This window comes from Capricornis sumatraensis, chromosome 17 (genome assembly GCF_032405125.1).
Source record: "Capricornis sumatraensis isolate serow.1 chromosome 17, serow.2, whole genome shotgun sequence".
Lineage (NCBI taxonomy): Eukaryota > Metazoa > Chordata > Mammalia > Artiodactyla > Bovidae > Capricornis > Capricornis sumatraensis.
Window position 1 is genome coordinate 14,277,499 of NC_091085.1, and position 18,384 is coordinate 14,295,882.

The 18,384-nt window shown below is 37.1% G+C and overlaps 1 protein-coding gene across 1 annotated transcript in view; it reads left to right on the forward strand.

The window, feature by feature from the left end:
• Positions 1-18,384, forward strand: part of LRBA (LPS responsive beige-like anchor protein) — a 746,329-nt gene that overhangs the window by 112,126 nt on the left and 615,819 nt on the right. The window contains exons 11-16 of the mRNA XM_068990001.1: positions 1,282-1,390; positions 1,684-1,836; positions 6,609-6,777; positions 10,511-10,590; positions 11,909-11,971; positions 15,894-15,991. Coding sequence (XP_068846102.1) covers positions 1,282-1,390; positions 1,684-1,836; positions 6,609-6,777; positions 10,511-10,590; positions 11,909-11,971; positions 15,894-15,991 — 672 coding nt within the window. The remainder of the gene's footprint in view (positions 1-1,281; positions 1,391-1,683; positions 1,837-6,608; positions 6,778-10,510; positions 10,591-11,908; positions 11,972-15,893; positions 15,992-18,384) is intronic.

Consider the following 18,384-nt stretch of genomic DNA (forward strand, 5'->3'; position numbering starts at 1 on the left):
AAAATTTTTATGTTACATAATACTAAGTGATTTGGTTTTTTCAAAACTAAATTGCTTATTTGGCACTTTTGTCTCCTGTCTTTTAGTGTTGAGTAAAAAAAGGGAAGAGACATGAATTCTAGGACAAGTTATTAAAATGTCGGAGAGGATGTGGAAATGAATTTTTATGGCTATATATTCATAGTGAAACTATTTATAATAAATAATTATGTTTAATTATTGAGTGATTTTAATGTTTTTTGTATTCTCCCTTTTTGAAATTCTGTTTCTAATTTCTACTTTTACATGCAATTGAAGTCTACTACCAATGTATATGTTTAGTGTTATAATAAATTCTCCAGATTATTTTTAGGCAAGAAAATGAGTTATTTTTAAAAGGAATTATGTATCAAAGCTAGTGTTTATTGGCTACATTTAAAATAATTAAAATTATCCTTGGCCTATTGTTCCTTCATAAAATTTTTTTTGCATCCTAGTCTGTAATCTTTGTAACAGAGCTCAGTTATTTATTTATTTATTTTTAACTTTTCAACTTTATTAGAATTGCTGACAGTTAAAAAATAGAAGTACTTTTGTGGAGGAGGTTGGCTGTGCTCCCTTTCCTAGTGGGAATCTCTCAAAACTTTTGAGAGGGACAAAACAGTTGACCTTTATTCTATTCCGTGTTGAGTATATAAAAGTTATGAGGTTGGGAGCATGACTGTAGCCTTACTACTTTCACTTTTTCTGTCTGGCTGATGAGGAAAATATTTAAATTATTGTTTGAACACTTCAGTTTGCCTGCATCCTCATTTATCTTCCCCTTTACGTACCCTATCCTCTGTTCAAATTAAGCCAGTTTGAGGATTTCTGTCCTAGTGCTTGCTCCGTATCTTTTCCATCTGTTTGGCCTCTGACTTTCCAAAATTGAATATACTTGCTCATCTGAGTTGCATCCATTTCTTAGGGCAAAGTAATAAACTTCTATTAGCCATCTTACTACTGGTTTTTGGACATTGCTAATTTTTCTCTATTTTGTGCCTGTTTGTCATAATGTTTCAAAAGTAATTCATTTATTAACATATTTATGATAAAGAATATGAGCTAAATATTTGACCAATAAGTCCTAATCTTTCCTGAAATAATATTGGAGGTAGTTTTAGTAAAGCATCAGTTTCCTTGGAATAGAAACTTTTTATTAAGGGTAATTGAAAGACTGTATCTAACCGCCTCCCTCCCATTTTTTTTTAAAGAGAATATGGTTTTTCAAACCATTGTTGTTTTCTTGTTTCCTTATTCCAGTTCAACTTTGCTGGCTTTTATCATGGAGTTGTTGAAGAACTCAATTGCTATGCAAGAGCAGATGCTTGCCTGCAAGGGCTTCTTGGTCATAGGATATAGCCTTGAAAAGGTAAAGTGTGAAATGCTTTACATTTTTGATTCTTCATTTGTAGTCCAGGAAACTTGGTCTCCTAAGAAGCTGAGAAATTCTGTTTGCAAGTGTATCTCTTTGGTTAATGTAAAGTTACCTAGATTAAAACAACCTATTGCTGTTTTACCTTGCCCCCACTGTTTTATTGAATCTCAAAGCATCTTTAACTTTGAGCATAGTTTGTCGACCAACTTTTTTCTGGTATTGACAATGTTTAACTTACTTCCCTTGCTTTGTGTTGATAGTGACCTTTGAAATATCTTCCTCTGCAGTCTTCCAAATCCCATGTCAGCAGAGCAGTACTTGAACTTTGCCTCGTATTTTCAAAATACCTGAGTAATCTGCCGAATGGGATGCCCCTACTCAAGCAATTGTGTGACCACATTCTTCTTAACCCAGCTATATGGATTCATACCCCTGCCAAGGTAATCCATACATTGATTTTGTGCTAGTATGTTCACTACATGTTTGTACTTGAGAAGAGTGATAATGAAGAGGATTTTCTTTCATCCTTTTACATGCTATTGTGTAAGGTTTCAGTGGAATGCATTTTTTGACTAAATGTACTTTTTTTAAATTGATAATAAATGTACTTTAAAAAAATTAATAATTGAGGATAATTGCTTTACAGTGTTGTGTTGGTTTCTGCCATACAACAACGTGAACCAGCCATACATACATATATATCCAGGGCTTTCCTGGTGGGTCAGCGGTGAAGAACCTGCCTGCCAGCGCAGGAGATGTGGGTTCAATCCCTGAGTCGAAAGATCCCCTGGAGACGGAAATGGCAATCCTCTCTAGTATTCTTGCCTGGGAAATCCCATGGACAAGGAACCTGGCAGGCTAAATACTCCATAGGGTCACAGAATAGTTGGATAGGACTTAGCAACTAAAGCACAAAAATAATACATGTCCCCTCCCTCTTGAACCTCGCTCCCACCTGACTAAATGTACTTTTGCAAGACAGTATTTCCTCCCTCCCTCCATCCGTCCCTCCCTTCCTAAAGCAGTAATAGCATTTTTGAAATACAGAAATAGTATATATTTTCTTTGTTAAATAAAATTTTATTTGGGAGAGATTTTGATGTACATTTCCTTATCATAGTTGGATTGTATATATATCTATGTGCCCTTATGTATGTATGAATGTATATACATACATATAAATTATACTCATTGTGCTCTTTCTGTGTTATATATACATATTCCTTCCACCAAAATGATGAGATACTGAGTTTAACTCTTACAGGAACAGCTGAAATGTCACCCTTTCTTGAAGGCTTCCGTGATGTGCTGGTCTCATTTAATCATTTTAATTTCACATTAATTAAAATTATTAAACAATTATATTTTATACAGTAGTTTAGTACTATAACAGCAAACCGATTGCATTAAGTAAACATAAGTGAATTTGTGATAAAATATGTAAATGAAACTTTTGATAAACCCTAATGTTCTATTGAGTTATCCTAAACATTTGATTTCCTCTCTCCCCCTCTCCTTTCTGGTTCACTTGCAAGTGTTTATCATTGTTCAGGTTGGAATAACACATACTTTAGTTGTCAGAAAAAAATGTCTGCAGACTTTTTTGCTCTTCTGGAGTCATAGTATCTTATTTTCAGCTGCTCTTTTCAGATGTTAAGGAGAAAAACAGCTGCTCACTCTGATTGCCATTTGGAAATAATCAAAGGAGGCAGCTGGAGGTTGTAGCTTTTTATCTCTGGGTTCAAATTTGACCTCTTTCTCTTCTATGACCCTCAGTCTTATTTCTTTTCAAGGATTGTTTCAAGTTACTTCTTAAACTTTTTACTAAACACTTCTTTGTCTTACTAAGTGCATTTGTAAGCCTTTGGGCCTCTTTTGATGTGGTCAGAAAACCTCCTCTTATTAGATACTTAGTTGTAGGGGAATATTTAAAAAATTTCATTATATCATTTCCTTAAGTCCATAGTACTATTGCACTGTATTTCTTACCTTTTCCTTGTTAATAATTTTCTTTAATTTCCTTCTTAGACTTTGCAGGTGATTTGTTAATATTAAACTTCAGTTTTGTTTCACCCTTATGCTTTGTGTATCCTTGAGGGGTTATATCTAATTTTATCATCAGGGTAGTTATAACAAAAGGCAGATATAAAGTTTGTTTGACCTAAAGGTCATACAGTTTGGGGGAGAAAGGCGCTTCTTAACAAAAAGAATGTAATATGTAAAATTAGGTTTAGGATTTTGGAAGGAACATGTGTAGATGAGTGGGCCTAAAGTTTAAGCTTCGTTAGCTTCATGGTAAATTCACCTCTGGTTACCAAAGTTGAGAGTATGGTCGTATGAATCAGTCTTTGCTTTTGGAACAGGCTGCTCCCGTCTTTTATAATACGCATTTAAGCTTGATTTGCTCAGAGACAGTCTTTTGAATGACCTAACACGAGAGATGAGTTTTCTTGTAGACAGTAGTCTTCCATTTGTTGAGTGGCCAGCCCTATGGATACAGTGGTGAATAAGACAGATCTGATCCCTGCTCTCATACACAGAATTCAGGTGTAATGGGAAGGACATTTTCATGTATGATTTGTGTGGTTATTAGATTATATAGAGTGAAGAATTATTCATAATCGATATGCATGATCCTGAGGTCACTGTTCTTATTTACCTCAGTATGTTGCTGTCCAATCCTATTAATTTTTCTTTAGCTGTAGTATCATTCTCAGGAAACTGACTTTCTCCAGTTTTCTATATCTTAGTTTTTCACTTTTTGTTAGAATTCCTTCATGCTTTCGACATGTCACAGTCACTCTCATCAGAACATTTCTTAGCCCCCAAATTTGTCATGGTTTCTCTTTGTTTTCAGAATAAAGCATTAAGTCTTCATGCCAGTTCTTTCTAGGCTTTCTATATGAAAATCAGTTATCCTCAATGGGTAGGTGGGTACCAAAAGGTATCCTGGAGCAGGGGTTCTTAATCTTGGCTGTCTATAGAATTAGTTGGGAAAGGTGTTTTTTTTTTTTTAAATGAAAACAGAATCTCACTCCCTCTTCCCTAGATTCTGATTTAATTGCTCTGGGACAAGACCCAGACAGGTATTTTAAAAATGTGTTCCAGGTATTTTAATGCAGGCAAGATTGAGGATGGTTGTTCTAGATCTAGGGAAGCTTTTTGTATTATCTACAATTTTCTCTATTTGAAATTTCCTCTTATTGTTAGAACTATTCATCTTCAAAGCCTACCTTAATATCTACTCTATTAGTGAAAGTTTTCTTGACTATTTTAGCTTACCCCAAAATAATTTCTCTGGCCTCTGAATTAATAGTATTTAACAGCTCTATGGCACTCGTTTTACAATTAATTACATATTACCACATGAGCTTTCTTAAGTTTCAGTAGGGGTATTTACTTCCTTTGGTTTTTCGCTTAAAATTGTGTGTATTTTTAATCTTCTCCATTAGATTTTTAGCTACTGAGGGACAGTGTCTGTGCCATTGTATATTCAGTAATACAGTGCTATAAATATAGGCGAAGGTAAATATTTTCTGATTGAAATATCACAGTTAATTTGAATCATGTCATAGAAAGTTCTGTATATCCTCAATAACAAGTAAGCTGCGCTGTCTATTTGAACAGCAGTAGCAACATCAATGGAGAAGGCAATGGCACCCCACTCCAGAACTCTTGCCTGGAAAATCCCATGGACGGAGGGCCTGGTGGGCTGCAGTCCATGGGGTCGCAAAGAGTCGGATACAACTGAGCGACTTCACTTTCACTTTTAACTTTCATGCATTGGAGGAAGAAATGGCAACGCACTCCAGTGTTCTTGCCTGGAAAATCTCAGGGATGGGGGAGCCTGGTGGGCTGACGTCTGTGGGGTCGCACAGAGTCGGACACGACTGAAGCGACTTAGCAGCAGCAGCAGCAACATCAAAATGGTGTTATCTTTCAGCAACTCTGGATTATAGCGTGTTATGATTTTCTAAACTACAGTTGGGTTTCCCTGGTGGTTCAGCAGTAAAGAGTCTGCCTGTAAGTGCAGGAAATGTGGGTTCCATCCCTGGGTCAGGAAGATCCCCTGGAGAAGGAAGTGGCAACCCATTCCAGTATTCTTGCCAGGGAGAGCCCATGGACAGAGTAGCCTGGCAGGTTACAGTCCATGGGTTGGCAAAGACTCAAACATGACTTAGCTACTAAATGACGACAGTGAACTACAGTCATCTTTCAGACTTCGATTTTAAGGGGCTCAGAGTCTACCGTTCTTTACCATGTATTGTTACTGATTGACTCCCTTATTCATTTAACCTTGATTGTTTGCTTATAGGGCATCTGGAATGTAGGCACCTAATTTTTATCTTTCAGGCTCAAAAAGGAAAATGCCCCCAGCATCTGGGAATGTCCATTATGTTTAAACATAAATGTTCAGTTGTAAATGATCAGGAGTAGTTTGAGTTTTGGTCAAATTTAATGCCTTCCTTAATATTTTTTAGTTTATAAAGTATGTCCACTAGTAATGCAGTGAAGAATTCTTGATTTCGATATGAAAGTAGAACAAAAGTGGTTTTTACTTTGTGCTGTTGTTAGTAGTAGAGTATAATTGTTTATGAATTTTAGAGACTATAATATTATAATCACAATCTTTGTAGTAATGAGCTGCTCTAACAAAATTCTTTTTTTCTAACAAATATTTCTTAAGGTAGGCTTTACATATTTTTGTATGATTTTCTTTTTTTGATCTGGTTTTTAGTTATTCCTGCTTGTTTTTTTAATTTCTTGTGAGTTATTCCAGCTACTGGTTTTCTCCAGAACAAAGACAATTTCTAGCTTTTGAGAACAACTATGCAAAGTATAAATAGTAGGTTTATTATAAAGAAGTGTGTGAGTTTATGAATAATTGCTGATTGCTAAATAGGAATCAGTTTTCTCAGCACTATAGGAATAGTGCTGCAAAAACGTGGTATGTGCGGGGATGTTTTCTTCATAGTGCTGCTGTAAAAGAAGCCTTTGCCTGGGTTTGTTTTATAAGGAGTGTGTGTGCTTCTGGATATGTGTCAGTGGCTATATGTTGTGTGTTAACATGGAGGTTACTATCAAGCTAATTAAGCAGCTTGCTTTTTAGAACAAGTGTGGCCCGAATAGAGCAACCTGAGAGTATTACTGGAAAGAATGGTAAAACGCTGGTCTGTTTCTTTGACTTGAGCTCTTCCTTTTGATTCTCTAGGTGCAGTTGACACTCTATACTTACCTGTCCACGGAATTCATTGGCACAGTCAACATATATAATGCCATTCGGAGAGTTGGAACAGTGCTTCTCATAATGCACACACTGAAGTACTACTACTGGGCAGTGAATCCTCAGGATCGGAGTGGGATTACCCCCAAAGGATTAGGTATTTCATCTCTGTCTGTATGTTACGTTACATATATATCCAAGGTCAGGATTTTCCCTTTCCTCCTTCTTCCCTCTGTCTTTCTTCCATCTCTTTTCCGAAACCAATACATAATTCTGAAAGTTTTTCTAAATCTTTTCATGGCAAAATTTTATTTTAATCTTGCTGATAATTTTAATAGTTTGTCCTAAATTGTGGCTGACAGAGATTAACAGCTCACTATTTTTATAGAAGAATGCTACTTTTACTAGTATGAGTTCTTTGGCGATCAGATATGACTAGGATGATTTCTAAGGCATGGAGAATGTGAGAAAATTCTATATTAGCAACTAGTATTGATGTTGAGTTCAGTTATTCCATTGAAAGTCATTGACAGCAGTGTTTTTTGAGAGAATGGAGATTTTTTTGTAGGAGTAGGGAGTATCTGCTTCTAATAACTAATTTAAGGAAACTACAGAATTTCAGTAATTATTTTCCTGTATAATCGGAACTAACTTATTGGAAGCATAATGTTCATTCATTATGTCAATCGTTCATAGAAGGGGTCAAAATAAAAATTTTGACAAATAGTGGCTCATTTAAAGTATTGCAAAACCTGCCTAAAACGGTTTATATTATTGCTCATTGTTGTTCATTTGCTAAGTTGTGTCCCATTCTTTGTGACTTCATGGACTGCAGCATGCCAGGCTTCGGAAGTCTTTCACTATCTCCTGGAGTTTGCTCAAACTCAGGTCCATTGAGTCGATGATGCCGTCCAACCATCTCATCCTCTTTTGCCCCCTTCTCCTGCCCTCAATCTTTGCCAACATCGTGGTCTTTTCCAGTCACTTGGCTCTTCACATAAGGTGGCCAAAGTATTGGAGCTTCAGCTTCAATATCAGTCTTTCCAATGAATATTCAAGGCTGATTTCCTTTAGGATTGACTGGTTTGATCTCCTTGCTGTCTAAGGGAATCTCAAGAGTCTTCTCCAACACCACAGTTTGAAAGCATCACTTCTTCGGTACTCTGCCTTCGTTATGGTCCAACTCTCACATCTGTATGTGGCTACTGGGAAAACCATAGCTTTGACCATATGGACCTTTGTCAGCAAAGCGATGTCTTTGGTTTTTAATACGCTGTCAAGGTTTTTCATAGCTTTTCTTCCAAGGAACATCTGTCTTTTAATTTCATGGCTGTAGTTGCCATCCGTAATGATTTTAGAGTGGTATCATCTGCATATCTGAGATTGTTGGTATTTCTCTCAGCAATCTTGATTCCACCTTGTGATTCCTCCAGTCTAGCATATTGCTTGATGTACCCTGCATGTAAGTTAAATAAGCAGGGTGACAATATACAGCCTTGTTGTACGCCTTTCCCAGTTTTGAACCTGTCAGTTGTTCATGTCTGTTCTGTTATTTCTTGGCCTGCTTAGAAGCTTCTCAGGAGATAGGTAAGGTGGTATGGTATTCTTGTCTCTTTAAGAATTTTTCGCAGATTGTTGGGATCCACGCAGTCAAAGGCTTTAGCGTAGTCAGTGAGGCAGAAGTAGATGTTTTTCTAGAATTCGCTTGTTTTCTCTGTAGTCCAACGTGTGTTGGCAGTTTGATCTCTGGTTCCTCTGCCTTTTCTAAATTCAGCTCTAGGGCTTATTTTTGCTGACTATTACAGCGTCTCCCACTCCAGTACTCTTGCCTGGAAAATCCCGTGGATGGAGGAGCCTGGAAGGCTGCAGTCCATGAGGTCGCTGAGGGTCAGACATGACTGAGTGACTTCACTTTCACTTTTCACTTTCATGCATTGGAGAAGGAAATGGCAACCCACTCCAGTGTTCTTGCCTGGAGAATCCAGGGGGAGCCTGGTGGGCTGCCGTCTCTGGGGTCACACAGAGTCGGACACGACTGAAGCGACTTAGCAGCAGCAGCAGAGCGTCTCCATCTTCATCTGCGAAGAATATAATCAGTCTGATGTTGGTATTAACCATATGGTGGCATCTATGTGTAGAGTCATCTCACGTGTGGTTGGAAGAGTGTGTTTACTATCACCAGTGTGTTCTCTTGACAAAACTGTGTTAGCCTTTACTCTGCTTCCTTTTGAACTCCAAGGTCAAACTTGCCTGTTACTGCAGGTTTATATCGTAAAAGAGTGTTAACCAGGGTTAACAGGCTGATAGTTTCAGTAGAATTTGGTGCAGGGGCTCCGAACACGGCCCCTGCTATTTTGGTCAGTTTGTCTCTCTCCACGTCCCAGTTCTTCTGTGTTGGCTCTTTTCCTGTAGCTTCTCTCTTTGTAGTAGCAAGCAGCCCCCCTACCTTCACATCCCCACGGCTTTAAATCTAGCAAGAGTATCTGCCTGCATCGAGCATATCCAGCAAAAGCCCTTTTAGTCTCTTTGTTGCTCACTGGCTCTGATTGCCTCGTGTGTCCATCTGCGTGGCAGTGTTCTTCAAATTGCCCAGAGGAGGAGGCTGTTCTTACCCCCAGAACACATGATCTGAGTGTGAAGATGGGTGCAGTCCCTTTATAAGAATTGAGGGCCGTTGTTTTAAACCAGGAGATACATGCAGGAGAGTGAAACAAGATACATTCTGATTTTTTACTCAAAGGCTTTGGTTGTTCAGTGATTTACAGAGACGAGGTTTCATATTTGTACAATATTTTTTTAAATCCCTTTCAAAATAACCCTGATTTATTATCAGACGGTATGCTATCATTTAGAAAGCTGTGAGGACACATGACAGTTCCATGGTCTTGTTTAAGCTGGCATGTTGCGACAGATCTAGAACTAAATATTACTCCCTGATGGTGTGTGTCATGTACTGTCCTGGGTGTTTGCATTATATTCTGGCCTTGATTTTCTAACTGATTAGTGATCTTGGGAAAGTCTCATACTTCAAGTGAGAAAGCTGGCCAAACTTTATGATTCTGTTGTAGCTCTGTAACCTTTTCTTTGTCTAGGAATTGTCATGTGGAACAAATTTGAAACAATTTTCTTCCTAGTTTAATTGATCTGTTCAAGGTCGTGTTGGTCCTGTGCTTTGGTGGTCTAGGAACTAGCTGTAAATAATGATTAGTGGGGGGAAAATTGCAGAAAATATGAGGCAAGCAAGTACCTGAGTTGGGATCTTAGGACAATGAGTATTTGGTTTCAAAAGCTTTCTACTTAGGAATTATACGTTTCAGACATGAAAATTGACTTTAATGTGAGCCATGTGTGACCAAGGACTTTTTCAAACAGAGAAGGAGATGTCAGAGGTGGTCAGCACAATGTCTCCCTCCTTCGTGGACAATGTTGTGTTGAAGTGTACTTTTTGAGGGTTTTATATTAGCTTATACAGTGGTAACAGTACAAAAGTTTTTTCATATTAAGTTCCCATGTAGAGTTTAGACTGTCTTTTGCTCTTTTTCCTTGGTAAACTTATGTTACCATAGTAAGATTCCCAGAGAGTCTTTTAAAGCTAACTGTAAATTTGTTACCTCATCTTTCTGGTTTGAAATTCCTTTGACCTTAGTCAAAAACAAATGTCTTCATTGCAGTTTTTATGTAACTGATTTTGTACATTGGAAGCACTGTATATGCAATCATGTTGAGGTTGAATGCTTGTTTTTCCAGAGACATTAAACTCTTCAGGAAAGTTACCTTTATGTTTCTTATAAGTAAGTGGGAAAACTGTTGGGAATGGGAATTTTATACTTAGCTTCGAGGTCTTTGAAATACTCAATGTGTGTGCATATGTGTTTGTCTTTTTTTAAAAGATGGACCACGACCTAATCAAAAAGAAATTTTTTCTCTACGAGCATTCTTGTTGATGTTTATTAAGCAATTAGTAATGAAGGTGAGTTCACGTTTCTTATCCTCTAGCATGTGTTTTTTGTAACATGATTTCACATAAACTGCTCTGTTGGTTTATTTGTTCTTTGCTCTGTTAATGGGTTTACAGAGTGGAAAATACTTTGAAAGGTGTTTATTTCCCTGTTTGTTTTTTCTTATTGTTTCCTAGGCATATATCCATAAACATTAATGCTGAATTAGAGATTGATAACTATAACATATATGAATTTCTGTTGGAGTTCAAGTGTATTCATAGTTTCATTCAGCAAGTGTTTACTGAGTTGCTGGCAGTTCCTACTAGTCTTAGACCTGGGGATACAACAGTCAGCAGAGCTGCTCAAAAGGAGGAGGTTTCATTTTTAGAGATTCCCTGTACTTGACATCCAGATTTTGAAAAATAATTTTCCTGTATAAAAATATATGGGATAGAAATGATTACATTTTGTTACATTTCCTTCCACTATCTGTAAAGTAAAATTCAATATTATTTTTCAGGAAGGTGTTTTGGTTTTATAAGATGCCAACATATAAATATATTTGTTCTCAATATTTTATTCAATATTTTCCTATATCATTTTATTTCGTATTCTTTATAGTTTAATGCTTTATTAGCTGCCACATAATATTGTGGTAAATGGACCTAACTTGGTATATCTTTCAGAATCAGATATCTTATTTCCATTTATTTAAAAATTTATCCTTCACATTGTCTCTTTATGTTCTTTCCTAGTGTGTTTTGTTTCTAATTATCTTATTGTTCTTTTTTGAGATTTCATGTTTGTTTTATGATCAATAGTATGGTAGCTTGAAAATTTTCATAATGTATTCATACTAAAAAGTTCAGTGTTTTTTTCACTGAAATTCCTACTCAGGTTTTAGTACCTGACATTTTAACTAGGTAATTTTAGAAACTGTTCATTTTAGTCTCCAAATTTAATAGAAAAAGATAAACAGAAAAGTTATCTTCTATATTTAAAGGAGTGATGGGTGTAATACCCTCAATGATCGTTTTTGCTTACGTCAGGATTCTGAAGCTCTACTAAATAAGTTATCATCTATCCACGTTATAAGGTGCTGAAAACAGTGCTGATGTCTAATCTCTTTGACTTTCTACATTGTGTTGCCTACTGCATGTCTTTAGTGCTTCCCTGAGTTTTTATCTTAGGTTTAGATTCTTTTTTTTTTTTGGTTTAGATTGTATATTACATTATTTATTTATGTTTATAGCAACTGACCAACTTGGCAAATCTGTGTGTGTAATATTCCTTTTCAAAAAAATTTTTTATATGTAAGTATAAAATACTTGTATTATGTTTTTTAAGGATAATGGAGTAAAGGAAGATGAACTACAGGCCATTCTTAATTATCTACTCACTATGCATGAGGTAACATGTGAATTTTATATGTTGGGATTTTATTTTTTAAAGTTATGGGCTTTTTTAAACAAAAACGAGTTAAAGAACTCTCTCATTAATGATGTAACTATGCCTGTACCTTTGCTTAGAATGGAGAGTAACTGTATCTAGGAACTAAATCTTAGCAAATTACATTTAAATATTCTTTATTACCACAGCATGCCTCTGTGAATAAGCATGAGAGGCTTTAAAAAGTATTAAAATAAGATCTCATTGACCTAATAAGACTAAAGAATAACCTAATAACCAAAAAATACTTTCAGTGTATTTCCAGGTACCAGTATAATAAATGGAAAAATAGATAACAAAAATGACTACAAATGATTGGACTTTTTTTGATTTCTTAACATACTTTTCCCACTGATTTTGCATAATCAAATACTGTTAAATCACTCATTTATAGTTGATTTAAAATTATGTGGTTGTTAAGGAGGTTAAATAGGTTGAAATGTCTGGAGTTTTTTTCCTTTATAGAGTTGGGAAAATTTGATATATGCCTGATGTAGTCTAAATACATAATCCAATTAAATGTATTTTGCATAGTTAAATCTGGAAGTGAATTTCATATGAAGTGTGGCTTTTATATGATAACTGATATTCCTGTGTATAATTCGTGTTTTATGAGTTAACATATTTGTTACAGCATGAGAATAGTGGCTTTTAAAATCATTAATAGATAAAGAGATGTGGTTTGGATCTGTTTTTTTTAATTGGGACAGAAAAGAATGAGTTAAATTTCTTGGTAGCATCATGTTTGACCGAAACATTAATGATTATGATTTCTTTTTCCTCTTGAGTAGGGTAGTCTCTTTAGATTTTCTTGACCGTTTGGGACCAAAATATTTCATAAACGAAAACTGGAAGTCACAGTGCTCTGTTTCCCTGAAACTATTAAATCAGATATTTTTGGGGTCCTTCAAATCACACTTTTCCAAAACCCCAGTGCCCTACCTGTAGATGATTTATTTTGCATATTGAGAATTAAATATTCAAGTAGCCGCCTCAGCGAGAATTAAAAAGCAGTGAATGAACCTGGACGCAGGGCACCATAGAGATGACTGCCTGCTGCTTCCCTTTGTATCTTTGGGTTAGTAATGCCCAATAAGGCCCTCTAACAGTCGACAAAGATTGTGAGGGGTTTTCTTGAAATTTGTAGATTTCAGAACTATGTGCTTATTCTTGTGCTGTTCTGCAAATGTTATCAAATTATGCCATATACAGAAGTGTGTTCACCCAATAAACATTTTTTGGTCGTCTGTAACCTTCACCCCCCCCTCCCCCCCATGTATCCCTTTGTATCTGATTAAGCAAAAATAAAAGAAGCTGTATAGGAACAATTTTAAAGTCCAAAGAGACACCAACTTTGTTTTAAGGCTGCAGTAGCTGATACAAAAATCCTTGTTACCTTCTCCAGCCTTCTCTCTGGAGATACAGCAATAAATTCAGAAACCTGTTAGCTAACACAGGTGTTTTAAACACTTCTCCATTGCGTCTTTAACTACCTGTCATGCCTAACAGTGTATCATTTAAGATTTAAAAGTACAAATCCAGAGAGGGGAGAAAAATATGCCGCCCCAAACAAAAACCCAGCTTAAAGTTTTGAGAAAAAAATTTTGCTTCCCTGTTCCCCACTTGGGTGATGAGACCCGCACCACCACTGCAGTGTCCATTTTGAAAAATGTCAAGAGGCAGTCTGTACGCACATGGGCTTGCAGTATATATTTCTGTGGCCCAGGTGGTGAGTTCAGTGGTGTTTATCACATCATGTCTGCCTTGGACAAATTAAAAAATGAAAAGCTTATTATTGCCACATATGTAGATATAGAAAAAGCAAGAGAATTCTAGAAAGAAACATAGAAAAGACATACAAAAAAAGAGCAAAAAAAAAAAAAAACCATAGAAAGAAATAGAAAAGGCAAGAGAATTTCAGAAAAACATCTATTTCTGCTTCATTGACTATGCTAAAGCCTTTGACTGTGTGGATCACAGCAAACTGTGGAAAATTCTTAAAGAGCTGGGAATACCAGACCACCATACCTGCTTCCTGAGAAACCTGTGTGCAGGTCAAGAAGCAACAGAATTGGACATGGAACAAGGAACTGGTTCCAAATTGGGAAAGGAGTACATCAAGGCTGTATATTGTCACCCTGCTTATTTAACATATATGCAGAGTGCATCATGTGAAATGGGCTGGATGAAGCACAAGCTGGAATCAAGATTGCCAGGAAAAATATCAATAACCTCAGATATGCAGATGACACCACCCTTATGGCAGAAAGTGAAGAAGAACTAAAGAGTCTCTTGATGAAAATGAAAGAGGAGAGTGAAAAAGCTGGCTTGAAATTCAACATTCAAAAAACGAAGATCATAGCATCTGGTCCCATCTGCTGCTGCTGCTGCTAAGTTGCTTCAGTCGTTTCCGACTCTGTGCGACCCCATAGACGGCAGCCCACCAGGCTCCCCCGTCCCTGGGACTCTCCAGGCAAGAACAGTGGTCCTATCACTTCAAGGCAGATAGATGGGGAAACAATGGAAACAGTGATGGACTTTATTTTCTTGGGCTCCAAAATCAGTGCAGTTGGTGACTGCAGCCATGAAATTAGAAGATGCTTGCTCCTTGGAAGGAAAGCGGTGACAGACTTAGACAGCATATTAAAGAGCAGAGACATTACTTTGCCGACAAAGGTCCATCTAGTTAAAGCTATGATTTTTCCAGGGGTCATGTATGGATGGGAGAGTTGGACTGTAAAGAAAGCTGAGTGCTGAAGAATCGATGCTTTTGAACTGTGGTGTTGGAGAAGACTCTTGAGAGTCCCTTGGACTGTAAGGAGATCCAGCCAGTCAATCCTAAAGGAGATCAGTCCTGAATAATCATTGGAAGGACTAAAGCTCCAATACTTTGGTCACCTGATGCAGAGAACTGACTCATTGGAAAAGACTTTCCTGATGCTCGGAAAGATTGAAGGTGGGAGGAGAAGGGGACAACAGAGGATGAGATGGTTGGATGACATCATTGACTTGATGGACATGAGTTTGAGCAAGCTCCAGGAGTTGGTGATGGACAGGGAACCCAGGCGTGCTGCAGTCCGTAGGGTTGCAAAGAGTTGGACATGACTGAGGGACTAATCTATACTGATATCTTTAATACTAACCACAGATAATAAGGGGCTTCCCCGGTGGCTAAGATGGTAAAGAATCTGCCTGCAGTGCAGGAGACCCAAGTTTTATCCCTGGATTGTGAAAATCCCCTGGAGAAGGGAATGGCAACCCAGTCCTATATTCTTGCCTGGAGAATTCCATGGACAGAAGTTACAGTCCATGGGTTGCAAAGAGTTGGAGACGACTGATCTGCTAACACTTTGTCCCAGATAGTATGTGAGAACTATCTAGTTATCATTTCCCATAAGATCTTGTTTCAGAGCTAGTTTCTTGAGAGACTTAGTGCACATTGTGGTCCTGGTTGCTCCCAACACTACTACCATATTCCCAGCGTCTTATTAGCACATTGAAGCTTCAATTTGTCTTTGTTGTAATAAAACAGAACAGCCTGTTTGTCCTTCTCTGCCGATTTCTTGATGTGTAATCATTCCTTAAAAAAAAAAAGAAACCTGTAAATCAATACCTGTTATAACAATGGAATATGTTTTAGGGAATCTTGACACAGTACAATAGTCATTTTATATCTTTGATTATGAAATTATTTGACTGGTGTTGTATAGGTTGAATTCTACAGATGAATATGTATATATAAATATCTAGTGTGTTTTAAACAAATGTATTTGTACAGAAGCCTACTTATTTTTTTGATATTCTGATTCATTATTACAGAAGTAGTCATTGTTCAAATAAGTTGTTTTTCCTTATTAAAAAAAAAATTCTGAAATAATTTTAGGATGACAATCTAATGGATGTCCTACAGCTGCTTGTTGCATTAATGTCAGAACATCCTAACTCTATGATACCTGCTTTTGACCAAAGGAACGGGTTACGGTAAGAGTTTAACATTTCAAGAATTTTAATATATTTAATATAAGAGATTAGTTTTTAAATGATAGGTTCTTAGAAATGAAAATTGTTACTGGATCCTATAAAACAGTATATAAGATCCTTTTATTTCATGTCTTACGGTTTTTGAAAAAGTCTTCAATGATAGAGGCTGTTACTGTTTAATATCATCCCAGTGTTTATATAGTTAATGCTATTATACAGCTATTGTAAGGTCAAATTCTCTAACAGACCTGTCTTTAGGTCCTAGAATAGTAATATACAATTGTGATCTAAGAGAAGATCTCTGTATCTTTCCTTTAAAATATAACCTCTTCCAACCTCAGTCCCAAGTCATCATTGTATTAGTCTGCTTAGCATGCTGTAACAAAATACCCTAGACCAGGTAGTTTAAACACCAACAATTTGTTTTCTCACACTTTTGGAGACTGTAAGTCCAAGATAAAGGTGCCTGAAGGGAGGATTGGTGTCTGGTGAGGGCTTTCCCTTTGGGCTGTAGGCAGCCTCCTTCCCACTGTGTTGACATGACCTTTCTGTACAGGGCAGAAAGAGAGTGAGTGAGAAAGCAGAAAGCTCTTTGTTTGTTTGTTTGATTGTTTTTTAAATAAGGACGCTAATCCACTTGAATCAGGACCTACCTTTATGACCTCATTTAATTTTTGTTTTTTATTTAAAATTTTAATTGGAGTATAGTTTATATACAGTGTTGTTCCAAGTGTACAGCAAAGTGATTCAGTTGTAACTATACATATATCTAGTCTTTTTTAGATTTTTTTCCTATATAGGTCATTACAGAGTATTGAGTAGAGTTCTCTGTGCTATACAGCAGGTCCTTATTTGTTATCTGTTTTCTCCCAAATTCCCTCCTGCCCCACCTCCTAATCATAGTTATTTTAAATTCCCTGTCTTATACTTAAAACTTCTCTGTCATATCTGTGTCTTGTTCTGATGATAGGTTTACCCCTTCAGACTGTATTTTCTTGCCTCGTTTGCATGTCTTGACCTCCTTTAACTTAACTGATTTCTTCTCTAAATACAACCACAGTTGAGCTTAGGGATTTAGTATATGATTTGGGGAGCACATATTCAGTCTGTAACAATGATCAGCAACAAAAGAGAATAGTTCTGTTTTAAGTCTTTCATTTAGTGAGAAGTTTTGGGGGGCACAAAAGTTTAACAGATAATTTGCTGAGTGATCAGCTACAGTAGGTACTTTAATAATCTAGTTATAATAAATTTTCCATACCATGGATCATGGAGAAAGCAAGGGAGTGTGCAGAGAAACATCTACTTCATTGATTACACTAGAGCCTTTGACTGTGTGGCTCACAGCAAACTGAAAAATTCTTAGAGAGATGGGAGAAATGGGAGTACCAAACCACAGGGCCTTAGGAAGCATCACTACAAACAAAGCTAGTGGAGGTGATGGAATTCCAGTTGAGCTATTTCAAATCCTAAAAGATAATACTGTGAAAGTGCTGCACTAAATATGCCAGCAGACTTAAAAACTCAGCAGAAGCCACAGGACTGGAAAAAGGTCAGTTTTCATTCCAGTCCCAAAAAAAGGCAATGCCAGAGAATGTTCAAACTACCGCAAATTGCACTCATTTCACACACTAGCAATGGCGAAGGCAATGGCAACCCACTCCAGTGTTTTTGCCTGGAGAATCCCAGGGACAAACAGGGGGAGCCAGCTCCCAAGGGGAGCCTGGTCGGCTGCTGTATATGGGGTCACACAGAGTCGGACACAACTGAAGCAACTTAGCAGCAGCAGCAGCAGCAGCAGCAGCACACGCTAGAAAGTAATGCTCAAAATTCTCCAAGCCAGGCTTCAGCAGTACATGAATTGAGAACTTCCAGATGTTCAAGCTGGATTTAGAAAAGGCAGAGGAACCAGAGATCAAATTGCCAGCATCTGTTTGACCATCAAAAAAGCAAGAGAGTTCCAGAAAAACATCTACTTCTGCCTTATTGATTACATTAAAGCCTTTGACTGTGTGGATCACAACAAACGGAAAATTCTTCAAGAGATGGAAATACCAGACCACCTGACCTGCCTCCTGAGAAATCTGTATGTAGGTCAAGAAGCAACAGTTAGAACCAGACGTGGAAAAACAGACTGGTTCCAAATTGGGAAAGGAGTACATCAGGGCTGTATATTGTCACCCTGCTTAATTAACTTATATGCAGAGTACCTCATGCAAAATGCCAGGCTGGATGAAGCACAAGCTGAAATCAAGATTGCTAGGAGAAATATCAATAACCTCAGATACGCAGATGATACCACCCTTAAAGGCAGTAAGTGAAGAAGAACTAAAGAGCCTCTTGATGAAAGTGAAAGAGGAGAGTGAAAAAGTTGGCTTAATACTCAGCATTCA